At 45.8% G+C, this 13,954-nt stretch overlaps 1 protein-coding gene across 1 annotated transcript; it reads right to left on the bottom strand.

Annotated features, from left to right (window-relative positions):
• Window positions 1-218: 218 nt before the first annotated feature.
• Window positions 219-1,238, bottom strand: LOC142433526 (melanoma-associated antigen B5-like). Its single transcript, XM_075538398.1, has one exon. It carries the CDS (start codon window positions 1,236-1,238, stop codon window positions 219-221), a length of 1,020 nt encoding a protein of 339 aa, XP_075394513.1.
• Window positions 1,239-13,954: the final 12,716 nt, after the last annotated feature.

Here is a 13,954-nt window from a genome sequence, read left to right as displayed (position 1 = left end):
TTATATAACCTTTCCCAAGTGTGCCCTGTGCCTTTTGGCAACCAATGGTTCAGTCAGTAAATAAAGAACATGGACAAGTCAAGAATTTATCTGGCTTTATTTTCTGCCCCTGGCATTTCATGACTCCAACAATCTAACATAGGGGTTCCTTGAGGTTTTCCAAATATTCTCAAATTTCAGGTCAGATCATCTAATCTGAGTAGAAGAAACCACAGTTTTCATATGGGGCGAGGAGAGTTGCGACCCCTAAGCCAGTTGAAGGCTGCCGCTAGGAGAGCAGCATTCGCCATGGCTGTCAGGTGGGTTTGGGGTCTCCCTTCCTCTTCTTCAGTCTGCTCATACAGGGATGAGAGGGGAGTGGGAGCAACATTGATGACTTTGGCCACAAACTCAAGTATTTTGGCCCTGGACCTATCAGAAAAAGCTCTGGGGCCCCACAGGAATTCATAGCAGGGGGGATCACTATTAGGTACCTTGCGGTACTCCAAGTACCTCAGCTTGACCAGGTCTTTGGTAAGGAGCCTCTTGGGCTCTCCATAGATATAATGCTTCTTCCCCGGAAATACACGCACCATCCTGAGGAATTCCCAGATCTCCTGTGCCGTGGCATGGTGGCCCTTCATTAAAATCACCCCCAGCACTGTCATCAATAGGCTTGTCTTGGGCAAGCCCCTTCCAGGATAGACCCTTCCATTGTTAGGGAGGCATAGTTTGCTGACAAGAAAGTAAGAGTCAAAGATGGAGTAAGATTTCCAGACTTCAACTGCATATCCCACCTCAAGGTGCTCAGCTACCTTCTTCAGAATCTGATGAAACTGGTCTTTGAATCTGGGGCTGATAATCTTCATCATGTCTATCTTGGAAACGTGCTGCTTCATTTTAAACTTGTACAGCATAAAGTGCTCCAGTATGTCTACCCTAAAGTTCAGAGTGTCAAGGCACAAGTCCTCATTGTTGGGGGAAGGAAAACTCTCCTTAGATGGTCCCTTTTCCCCTTTGTCAGCTACTCTGTCTATAGAAGTCTTGATGGTGGAAAAGAGTTCCTGGGGCTCTTGGGGCGTATGAGGGACCTCAGCAGCAGCAGATCTCTGGGGGTTCCTCTCACGAAGTGGAGAGGAGGAGAAGGAACTGGTCTCTAGTTGCACTGCTGCCTCAGTGTGAACACCTCCATGATCACGGGCCTCCCCTTGAACTTGCTGGTGTTCCTTCTTGGATTTATACTTATGATGTAGAGGCATGGTTCTTCTGGTCAAGGGCAACAATCAATACCCGAGGCTGTACAGCAGGTGATCTGAGATCGGGGGCCGTGGGATGCTGAGAAGATATGGACCCTTCAGCCTGAAGATGTCTATTTGGCTTTACCGAACCACCTCTTCGGTTTCCCATGAGGGCACTCTCCTAGGATCATGAAACTTTCGTTGCTCCTGGGAGCCTGTATTTGAGAATTCTGTGAAGGAAAGTAGAGTATGAAATAGGTCACTGCCTGCTAGCTCTGCCTGACATTTACTGGGGCTGAGAGCAGGGTCTCATACAGGGGGATTCTCCATTCTTCGGGGGGAGGGGGGGCAGGTTATGTTTAGAGTAGCCTGTGAAGTGGGATGGCAGCTCTCCTGTCCCCCTTTACTTCTACTGCTGTGAAAGTGACACCTATAATCAAGGCAAGCATCCCCCTGAGACCCCGAAAGGCATATATGGAGAACTACAGTTTACCATGGTGACCCAAATCTCCCAGTACTGATACCTGTCTGGGCATCACTCATAGGCCCTTTAGCTGTTATTCATAATTTTCTGGTCTCCTCCATGAAGAAGCTCAGAGCCCGTCCCCGTGTTTGCCTGATGGCTGGATCCTCAGAGCATAGGTCTCACTTTCTTGGGATCAGATGTCAAGAAGTGAGGGGGAAGCACCACAGCCCTTCTCCCTGGCCTGGACTTTCAAGACCTAAAAGAAGGAAAGAAAGTCAGAGGTCTTACTGTCCCTTCTATTTAAAGGGTGGTCTCCTCAGTCACTGCATTGACTGTGGGGTGACCTGAGATATGCCCTCCCTTGTCCTGAGGCTTCATCCTGAGATCAGTACCTCTCTGAGATTCCAAGGAGCAATGATGGTTGACTTGTTTGACCTTACCTCTCTCTGGTCTCCAAAGTTGGCTGAGAGTAAGGCAGGAAATCCAGGATTTTCCCACTGTCATCAGATGTGTGGTCCTCCTAGGCCCCACAACCTTCCTCTTGGCCCCAGTATAAAAGCAGGAAACAGTTTTAATTCTGACTTGTGAACATATCCCTTAGCAATCCCTTCAACAGCCTAAGACATCAGAGACAGTGAGTAGGATTCAGTGTAGCAATGGCTGGTATCCCAGGGATACCAACAGGGCGGGGCCCTGTATGATCTCATCAACTATGATGCAGGAAATTTCAGCTGTGCTGAATCCTGGCCTGCCCTTGGACTGCTCCTTTTGCTCACTTCATCCCCCCCACCTGTGGTAGTTACATAGTCTATTTTCAATTTGAGAGGGTTAAGAGTGAAGGGGTGGAGTATAGCTTGTCAATCAGGTGGATGCTCTATGACCTCATTTGGAGGTGCTAAGGAGATAACAAGCTCTGGAGGTGAGCTACTCCCTGGGAGACACTGCAGTTGATAAACCACATGGAGACAGGCTGATGGCAGCCAGAGTCTCGGAGCTGGAGAAGCCACGTGGAAACCCTGCCATTGCTGAGATGCTTAGACCGCCATTGGGTCCACAATACTTCCCACCCACTGGCCTGTGATCTTCTTGTATTTGGTGTCATTGCATGTGTTTCATGAGTCTGAAGAGTTCTTTATAGATTGATATCAGACATATGGGCTAATATCAGACTTTTGGACTTCATCTGGGCTGGGATGTTTTCGCAATATTCAATTGCTCTTGTGTATAAACCTTTATTATATACTTGTGAGTGTCCCTGAATTAGTTTCTCTAGTCAACCCAGACTAACACACCACCCCTCAGACCAAGGCCCTTACCTGTGTCTCCGTAAGCTGACACCAGCAGTGGACCCCACATCACCCCACTGTTCAAGAGTAAGTAGTCATCATACAATTCACTCAGAGTTCCATGCTGAGTTCCCAGCCGAGTCTAAGAACTTGCAGTCCACAGTTTTTTAGAAACAAAAGGTTTAAGTCTTCTGTAGGTTCACAGGAGTATTGAGGCTGGAGCTCCGGCTCTTCCAGGAATTCAGTCTCTGGGTAATTGTCCCTGCTGCCCCAAGGCTTCAAGTGTGTGTGATGGATCCATTCATCAATTCCCACAACCATGGCTGGAGTCAGGGTAAATGGTGTTTCTCTTTCCCTGCCCTCTTTCTAGGGCTAGGTTAAGGCAATCAGTTCTGCCAGGATAGCGCTGGTCCCAGGGGGCAATGGAGCACTCTCAAGGATCACTTTCAAGATCATTACTGCCTGTACAGCCTAGTGGAGGCCATTCTTGACCAAAGATTACCATCTGCGAAAAATTTAGATCAGAACTTTCCAAAAGGAGGCCCTTTAGGTCATCCCTGGCAGCATAGTTGTTCAAGATGGCTTGCTGACTGTCATGCATGGGACGTTGTCCTCCTTCTGGTAAAAAAAAAAAAAATTGTAGGGTTTAGGAAAGTGCAGGTTCGTATTTGCACCACTGGCCTTTGTAGACTGATAGTTCAACAGGTGGTTGTCGGAAAGCCACAGGCTTCCCTTAGCATTTAGGACCCCAGAGTGAGGTATACAGAGTCAAGTCTCTTCCCTGTGTCAATTTTGATGCATCAGGAGGGCCAGTGCCGTCACCACATGGAGACAAGGGGGGGGGGTATCCTTTTGCAACTGTGTCAGTTTCCTTGTTCAAGGATGGAATTGATTTTTGCACAGGGCCTCTGGTTTGGGTTAGCACGCCTAGGGGCATCCCTGTTTTTTTTCCAGGCTGTTGAAGGGCTTGCTAAGGGATATGGACAGTTTGCCCAGTGGGGAGGCTAAGAGCAAGACCATTTAAAGGAGCTCACCTTAATTGCTAAAAGCCTGTTTTGCCTCAGGCCCTCAAGAGAAACTGAGACAACATTGTTTCTGTGCTTCCTTGAGGAGAGTGCACAGGGAACAAACACTTTCACTGCACCCTGGGATCCATTATTGGCAGAACCCAGGGATACTCAAGAACTCTCTGGACTGTAGGGCCAACAACAACTCAAGACATGTTGTCCCCTTTCTGGAGCATACCACAACAGAGGACAAAACTGGGGACACAGTGCACAGGGCAGGGAGTGTGGTCTGACAACCCCCCTCCAGCAGAGGGATGAACCAAGAATGGAACAATATAACAGGTCAGCACCTGGGGCAAAGTAAAGCCACAAAGCCCCTAAAGATCCTCCAAAATAGAGTTTAGGCTAGGAAGGGCAGCTCCCAGAGTTCCCCCAGGATCAGTGGGAAGATAGTCATAAAAGTCAGTGCACAGAACTGGAAATAAGGTATGTTTTTTCTCTTTTTTTTTTTTCAATATTTTGCTTGCTTTCTTTTGCTTTTCTTTTCTCATTTTCGTCTATATCATCCATGGTTTTACTACTTATATAAGATAGGCATGGGAAGCAAGTTAGAGGAGAAAGCAATGGGACCATTGGTCTGGAGGGACTTAGGGGGAGAGGGTACAATGAGCAAACAACAACACAGACAGGGGAACAACTAGGGAATAAAAACCAACAACAAGTAGGATGCAGAGATCCTGGGAGTGTTGGAGCAGCAGCAATCTAGCTGAGAGGAACTACCAACAGGTGGAAGTAGGGCGAGTGTGATAGTGGGTCAGGAGGAACGTAAAAGGACACTGAGGAATGATTAAGGAAGGAAAGGTATGGATAGAGGTATAAGCATAGGTGTGTGTCTATGTAAATACATTATTCCGTAAAAATAGAGGTATTGGCCTATGTACATATATTTATATGACAATACAATGAGGTAGTAGACAGACTCTGGGCCTCTGCTCATGCCCTCCTTCAATACAAGAATACGTTGTGCTAAAAAACTGGAATTCTCTGATGCTGACCATCCCAGCACAATTGCTGAAGACAAAAGGAGTACATAGAAAATGTGGTGAAGAAAGTGGATGGTGCCCGGCTATTAAAAGATAGAGTGTCTGGGGTCTTAAAGGCTTGAAGTTAAACAAGTGACCATCTAGCAGAGAAGCAACAAGCCCACATGGAAGATTCACACCAGCGGGTTTAATCATGCGGTGTCATCAGGACCAGGTAACAGGCATCAGAAGACCCATAACAAACAAACAAAAACATATTGTTGAGAATGAGGGGGGTCAGAGCAGATCTATAGACAATGGGACGTACCCCACAGTAGGGTCACAGGGAAAACCTGAGTCAACCAGGGTGCAGTATAGCACCAATGAAACACAATATTCCTCTGATTCCTTGAGGCTTCCTCAGCTCCCACTGTCATGACCCCAGTGTTGCCTCTCACTTCAGACTAGACTGGAGCATGTACACAGGTACAGAAAAGAGACAAGAGCTTACAGAATCCAGGAACAGGAATGGGACCAGCAATATCAGAAGGGTAGGGGGAAGGGGGAGAGAGTAGGGGAGGAAGGAGGTAATGATCACAGCGATTGACACATACCCACACACACCCCTCCAGGGAGAAGAACAACAGAAACCATAGGGGGGACAGCGGTCCGTGTGAGATATGAAAATGATAATTATTTATAATCTATCAAGGAGTCACAAGGGGGCTAGGGGGAACAGGGAAAAAAGAGATGCTGATACCAAGGGCTCAATATACAGCAAATGTCTAGAAAAGAATGATGACAACCTATGTACAAATATGTTTGATACAATTACTGTATGAATTGTAATAAGAGTTGCAAGGGCCCTAATAAAATGATCTTTTAAGAAGTAAAAAAAAAAAAGAACTCTCTCAGCTGCTTTAAGATATGGGGTATATGCTTTAAGATTTAAACTATGGGTTCAAATCTTTTTCCCTATGAGTCTAGAACCTTCTGATAGTGCCAACTTGCTGGTGGCACAGTTAAGTCTTGTCCCAGGAAATTTTATATCCAGTTTCAGCTAATATATTTAACAGAGCTAGTTAACAGTAAGTAGCCTCAAGGCAGACATGCTAAGAAAGTGCCCAAGGAAGGATGTCATCTACATACTGTAAAACAGTAACCACTGGGTGGGGGAAATGACTTGGGTCTTGAGAAAGGGATTAATAGAACAAGTGAGGGATGTCTAGGAACCCTTAAAAGCAGATGGTCCCGGTGAACTTGCCTGACTGCTCAGAGAGGTCTTCAACTGCATATATAAGCAGAGCATCCAGATGCAAAGGAATACAAAAGTGTGCATTTTGGGGGGTCTAATACTGTAAACCATTCAATTCCCTCAGGGACAGTGGAAAGCAGGGTGTAGGGGTTTGGGACTGCTGGGTATATGGGAAACACACAAGCTCGTGTACACAACCTCAGATCCTGCATCAGTCCTCAACTCCCATTGTGTTTTTGAACTCTTAGAAGGAGAGTATTATAAGGACTATTGCAGGGTACCACAAGACCTTGAACTTTTCAATTCTCAATTATTTTGGACAGGTTTTGTCTTGCTTCTGGCCTGAGTGAGTACTGCCTCTGGTTGGGGGATGGTGTGGGCTCTCTTAATTTAATCAGGACAGGAAGGGCATTCTTAGATGTCCCTAGTTGCCCCTGAACTGGCCAAATACTTCTGGGTTTCTGTCTTCCTCCACTAGGTGCAAGCAAAAGATGGCTCTGGACCTACATTCATGTAAACGGCTGTCTGGAATTTAGAGAACAAATCTCTCCCCAATAAGGGGCTAGGGGTTTCTGGCACAATCAGAAAAGCAGAAAAGAGCAAGTCTTCCCTAATCACAGCTAAGTGGAGAGAAAAATCGAGTCAAGCTTATCAAACACTCCCCAGACTAAAGTATTATTTTTGACAGAGGACCGGAACTGGAGTGTGCGACTGAGGAAGTGGCAGCACTCTTGTCCAGGAGAAAATCCATCTCCTTGCCCTCAACATTTACTCAGACCCAGGGCTCCCTGAGGGTAATGCAACATGCAGATACCCAGAAGGACTGCCCCGGGATCCCTCAATCTTGCAGGACCAGTTGGAGTGGTGGCGTCACCCTAGGCTGCCTATGCTGCCCAAGGCAATCCTTCCTCCAGGAGTCTCCTCCACAGTGGGAGCAGGGCTTAGGTGGTCCCTTGGCTCATTGGGGCATTTTCTTCAGAAGAGACCCTGCTGACCACATAAGTAACAAGTTCCAGAAGCTGTACCGAGGGCAGTCCCCAAGAGCTCCCGGGTCACCTGTTAGAGTACCAAACCAAAGGCTGACTTTTCCTTTTTCCCTCTCCTCCGGGTTTCTCTTGCAAAAAGAGAGAGGTGGAAATCTTTAGGAGGCTGTCAAAGTCTGATTTGGGGCCCAGAATCCGCCCTGAAGCTTCCTCCTTATGTCTGGGCTGCCTAGAAGATAAATTTGTTCTTTAATAGGACGTGACTCTCAAGTCAGTCAGGAGAGGCGGGGTTTGAGTGTTCATAGCCTCCCTTAATTGCTCCAGAAATTCTGTGGGGTTTTCCCTTTTCTCTTGATTAATGATGGGGACCTGAGAGTAACTGAAGGCTTTCTCCTAGACCTTCTGAGGTCTTCTAGGACACAGGTTTAGAAATGCCTTCTATTCTAATCTCTAGGCTCATCGCGAGCCCAGTCCGAGACTACCTAGGGGACAGACTGATTTCCTCAGGAGTTATATCATCCTGTGTGTTTAAAATGTACCACTCATTTCCAAAGCCCTGAGCTACTTCTAACACTGCATTTCTCTGAACTGGTCAGGGTCTGGTAGAGTGGGAGTATTACATATCTCCCAGACAGGTCAAAGTCTGGGCTAGTCTCTGGAAAGTGTCAATATACTTTTCATGGTCGTCTGAGAACTTTCCCAGATCTGGCTTAATTTTCCTGAGGTCAGAGACGAAAAGGGCACATGGACCCTTGTGAAAAAGTCCCCTGAGCCCACCGCCTGATGAAGGCACTGTAGTGCTCTAGTAAGCTCTTATTTGCTTCTAAAAGGGACTTTGTTTTTAGGGGGTTTAGTTGCACTGATAGACTCAGGGGACCCTGGATAAGGGAGACAAGGAGGGTTCACCAAAGGTGCACCAGGAAATTCTGGTTGGAGTAGGGGAGATACTGATGGCTTGGAAGCGCCCTTCATTTCTGTAGCTTTTGAGGAGAGCCGTGTTCAAATGGCAAGTTCTGTATAACTTCTAACTACCATGGAGGGGAAAAAGACTTTCACATAGGGGAACTTCAGACTGAAGGGTGGTATTATAATTAATGCTTCCTTCAGAGGGCATTGTTCTTCATCAAAAGTTTATATTGTGGCCAAGTTTTATCTCAAAAGGAAATTAAACTCCCTTTCCTCAAGATCTGGGGTCAAACAAGGCCTAATTTGTCAATATGCAGATCAGCGTTGCTTCAGATGGGGCAATGAAGAAGGGCCCGTCTCAGAGGAAAGAGAGAGGCCAGCACTGTGCACCAGGAATTCTGTGCATAGAAGAGTCCCCTGCGGATAGGACTCGAAACTCGGTGGTGCATGGCCAACGCAGGGCTCGCACCGGATTTGCCATGCCTTAGTGGCTCAGAGTAACCCAACACTCACTCAGTCTGTCAGGCTCTGATCTGATCTCTGCAAAACTCCCCGGGGGTGCATGGCCCCATTCCCGAGGGCCACTAAGAGAAGTTGACGGCTGGGAGCTCAGTAAGGGTGACCGTGCAGTCAAAGCACCTTTGGAGCAGTCATTGAGCTCCTCGTGAAAACCTAAGCACTAGGGATCAGAAAACTCAAACGTGTAGAGGGAGAAGTTAGGGCTCCCTGGTTGTTGGAAACAAAGGCTAAGCAGTGAGCTTCTTGCTCCCCATTTGCCATCCAAGTCATGACTCGGTTCTCTGGAATCTCCTCTGGACTATTGGTGACAAACCAGATTGGACGAGGTAACCACGGGTGACACGCCTCCTGGAGGAGATGTAATGCTTGATTCCCAAATTCACATTCAGAAGGGAGCACTTAAGAGGACCCTGGGGCGCTAAGTAGCTGCCTGTGCCACTCACATAATATGACATTCCCTGGGAAAAAAATAACAAAGGAAAAAAAAGAGGAGTGGCCTTATGGGAAGTCTCCTCTTTCTTTTTCTTCCTGTGAGGAGGTATCCCAGCTGCGCTTACCTCTGAACTCTGGAGAAGTTCTTTGGAGGCAACTCCTGCCTCACTCCGGACGACTCTGGGATATTTTCTTCAATTACTGGAATAGTCTCTCTCTGGCCTTTGGTAAGAAGGGTTCCCGTACATCAGGGGAAAAGCAAGGACTAAAAGGGTTGGGGGAGGCAGAAGCAGGCCCAAAGAATGCAATGGAAAGTCTCAGGACTTGCACTCAGGCGGAACTGCAGTGAATCATTAGCTCACCTCCCTAGGATCAACCTGAATGAGTCAGGGGTCCTGGGGTCACTTGTTACTTGTGCTTCCTGGCCTGTGGAGTCAGCCTGGGGATTCGAAAAAGGAGGGTGAAGTCTCAGGCAGGGCTGGCTGCTCGGGTCGGATACTAAGCCCCGGTCTCCCTGATTTTGCTTATGGGTTCTTGGGTTGCAAAGGAGATGTGGCCCCTTCCAGAGGGAAGCTGAGAGAAGGCAGAGGCAAAAGCATAGGTAGGAGGCCGTTGACTTCTCGTTCTTTAGAGATTCCTTGGGTTGGACGTTAAAATGTTGCAGCAGCTCTCATGTGTCTAGCGCAGTGGTTCTCAACCTTCCTAAGGCCGCGACCCTTTCATGCAGTTCCTCAGGTTGGGTTGACCCCCAACCATAACATTATTTACGTTGCTACTTCATGACTGTCATTTTGCTACTGCTATGAATCAGGTGACCCCTGTGAAAGGGGCGTTCGACCCCTGAAGGGGTCTCTAACAACGGGTTGAGAACCACTGGCTAGGGGCTGTTGGTTTTGAGAACTGAAGAATGGACTCACGGAGCACAAAGGGCAAGCAAAAGTCAAATGTTATGTGGAATGGAAAGGAAAACACCTAGCCTAGCAAGTGGGGAATGGGGTGAATTGCTCCCGAGTGAACTGTGTGTAGGGGGCTTGTATCAGATGTGGGGTACTGGGCTGGCCTCTCTGTGTCTCCAGGTTATGAACGGACCACTCCTGGGTCTGGTCTTATTTCTCAGGCCCGATCATAATCCTGGCTATTGTTCTCCTCAAGTCTGGGTCTTGCACAGGCACAGACAGGGAAGTAAGCTACAAATAGAATCTTGGGGTTGCTGACTCGGGAGGTTAAAATCAGCCTACAGGTGTGGCGCCTGCAGACTGAAGATTTAAAGTGTCCTAGGCTGTTGAAATCACCCCTCCAGACATCCAGCCTCGCCCAGTGCTTTCTGCTGCAGGCCTCTTTCCCTCACCCTGCCTGCGGGCTCCCTAGCTCCCATCTCTCACTCCCACATGGGATGTCCTTGTGTGGGTTCCCGTTTCTCTGATTACAGACTTTATATAAACTTCCACGGGCTGGTAACCACGTGTGCCCCCCTGACCACTATGTAGAGACTGGGTCCCTCTGCCAGAGTGAGGAGTGATGTGAGGTGGGGAAGCTGAGGACAGAGCGGGAGGCCCAGGAGGTGGGTTGTCAGAGATGTGGGTCTTCTCTTCACCATCCAGACTTAGACACCTTTGTATGTGATTTCCATTCTTACACACTTACCACCCTCCGCAAGAAAGGAACTGAGCATCTCCTCCTTTCAGAATATTGACTTTTTAAAAGAATTTAATGAGGCCATAGAAAGTACAGCCTGTTAAATTCTAGACTATAAACTAAAGTGTTGGTGGCTCAAACCAGCCCAGAGGCACCTTGGAAGAAAGGAAAGCCAACGGAGCCCAGTTCTGCTCTGAGACATATTGGCATGCTAAAAGCCAGAATCAACTCAACAGCAAGGAGTTCATTAGTTTTCTGCGTTAGTTAGTTAAATCTTTAGATGGTAACTGACATTATCTATTTAGATAATTAGATTGTCATCAAACATTACTTCCTGCTTTTCTTTACTAAGACCTCTGATGAATTGTGGTATGTTTCCTGCTCCTACTATGCATTCCAAAACAGTGCTTTGGGCACAAGGTTCTGCTTATGTGTCTGAATCATTTTGGAGTAGTAAGAAAGGTAAGTAAATTAATAAACCAAGTAGGCTAAAAAACTAAAACAAACAAAAATATACTGCCATTGGAAAGAGCTACCCCTGAAGTCTCTGAGATTGTAACTTTTCTTTTACTTACCCTACCTCTTAGTAAGTGGTGTTCATATACATTTAGAAAAATGTATAAACAAGTTAAAAATTTACATGGACATGTATGAGCTTTCATTTTTAAACTTCATAAAAATATCATTATTGATATTCCTAGAAGCAACATTCTTCAGAATGAAGATGAGCATTTTTATACTTTGATAATGTGATAAAGATACCTATTGATGAATTTTCATTTTTAGATACAGCTGTAAAATATCTGCTCACAGGTGGTTGAAGGTTTCTCTTTATCATAAAGGAGCATCACTATGGTTTTAAAAAAATGTATATTAATTAGGCAAATAGATCTTGAATTATTTCCCATAAATCAAATATTCATGTAAATGACTGAGAGTTTAGGACAGTTCTAACATAAATATTCTCAGCTTATGTCAACCTATATTTCTTTTTCATCATAATTGTTATTAAAGGTTACATATATGCATATTATGAAATAATATACAATATTCCATCTTATTGATATTCACATATCTTAATATATTGTTTTATTACTGATGTTTTCAGAGTGTTGTAGTATGTAGGAAACACTGCAAACTTTAACTCTTTGACATTTTATAACAAAAGCTTTTAAATATTTATATATAATGTCAAGGCAATGATCAATATTAATTTGTTTGATATTTGACACCCTTTTTTAAGATCATAATATTGAGGGCTCTTACAGCTCTTCCCCTGTGGTTTCTCCTTCTCTCTTCTCACCACCTCTCCCCTACCCTCCTGGTAACCCTACTCCTACTTCTGTTCCTGAGAGGTTTATCTGACCTAGATTCTGCGTGTCCTGAGCTCTTATCTGTTCCTGGGTACATGCTAACTCTTCAGTGTAGTTGAAAAGCCTTATCTTTCTTCCACGGAGCAGCTGGTGCCTTTTGACTGCCAACCTTACTGTTAGCAGCCCACTGTGTAACCCACTACTCCACCCGGCTTCTTAAGCTGAAAGGAGAGGAATTCATTTATAGTGCGGTCACTAGAGGAATTTACAGCCAGTGATCCAGTCTAGATATGTGGCTTACCTCCTTGCTAACCTGAGAATGTGCAAACTCAGTGAGTTTCCTACGCACTGTCATATAAGTCCATTCATCCCGTAGATGTCTGTGAATATGTGATTCTCTTGGATAACGCTTGCCACAGGAGGCAAAAATTCTCCTTTTCCAAGACCCCCGAAGAAAATTTCTCTGTTGTACTTGCCATTTAATTGGATTGTGAGGTTCGCTTCTGTCCTGGAGTGATCCGTAATTACTGTGTATACTTAAGTATAAGCCAACCAGAATATCAGCCGAGGGACCTAATTTTACCACAAAAGAACTGCATTTAAAAATGTGTTGAAAAACTTGGCTTATACATGAGTGTATATGGTACATAAAAAGACAGGCTCCTGTTTGGGGTGGGAGCTTGTTCATCTCACATCACTCCTCACTCTGGGAGAGGCACCCAGTCTCTAAATCATGTGAAGTAGGAAACACATGTTTACAGGGATGCTGAATTTTCCAGAAAGATCTTTAATCAGAGAAATTAAAAACAAGATAAGGATATCCCATGTGAGAGGGCTAAGGGGACTGAATTTTCAGACTTATGTGTGTTCTTGAACATGAAGAGCTCCAGACAGAGTTGCCAAGATGAATACACTATCATTTTTATTTCAAGGCTTTCAAGGATATGTGAATATTGAATCAAGGGTTCTATTTAAGTCAGGAGAAGTAGGAGGCCAGGGTCTGATAGTAATCAAGTTGATCATAAATGTGAATTAAATGTACACTCCATCCATCAACAGAGAAAGTCCCACAGATTCTTAGTCTTGAGATCATTTATAGGAAGGTTCAGACATGGGGATCCTCAGGTTGCATCCCAGACTTCATCCGCTGTTGAATTACAGAGGTGAGAGCCTTATTCTGAGGTTGTGGTACACAGTTGATTGGAATAAGGCATCTTAAGCCCTCCTAGACATACAGGGTATGAGACCCACTCCTGGCATCAGCCAATGGAGATGCTGGTAAGGGCCTTAGTCTAAGATATGGGGATGAAGTCAGCAAAAGGAGTCCTAGGACTAACCTGGATGAAGAAGCTATATTTAGGGCTGAGCAAAACTTCCTCCATCATAAATGACATACAGAGCCCTACCTTTTGGGCATCCCTGGGATACAAGGCTATTGTTGATAGAACGAATTCTACTCCTTGTTATTCTGCCATCAGGTTTTGAGGGGCATGGTGCAAAGGCAATTTTCAAAGGTTAAGAGCAGAATTACTTCCTGGTTTTAATGGGGTCCACTCACCTGATGACAGTGGGAAAATCTTTGAATCTCTTCCCTACTCTCAGCCAGCTTTGGAGGACAGAGACAGGAAAGGTCAAAGGAGTCAACTATCATTGTTGCTTGGAATCTCAGAGACTTGCTGGTCTCAGGATGAAGCCTCGGGACAAGAGAGGGCATATCTCAGGTCACCCCACAGTCAATGCAGTGACTGAGGAGACCACCCTTTAAATAGAAGGGACAGCAAGGCCTCTGACTTTCTTTCCTTCTTTTAGGTCTTGAAAGTCCAGGTCAGGGCTAAGAGGCTGTGGTGGTTTCCCCCTTACTTCTTGACATCAGATCCCAAGATATTGAGGCCTCTGGTCTCACGATCTAGCCA

Source organism: Tenrec ecaudatus, chromosome X, assembly GCF_050624435.1.
Source record: "Tenrec ecaudatus isolate mTenEca1 chromosome X, mTenEca1.hap1, whole genome shotgun sequence".
Lineage (NCBI taxonomy): Eukaryota > Metazoa > Chordata > Mammalia > Afrosoricida > Tenrecidae > Tenrec > Tenrec ecaudatus.
This window is presented reverse-complemented; position numbering and strand designations above follow the sequence as displayed.

Excerpts from the sequence above, each read along its gene's own strand:
- LOC142433526 (XM_075538398.1), bottom strand. The coding sequence starts at position 1,238 with ATGCCTCTACATCATAAGTATAAATCCAAGAAGGAACACCAGCAAGTT.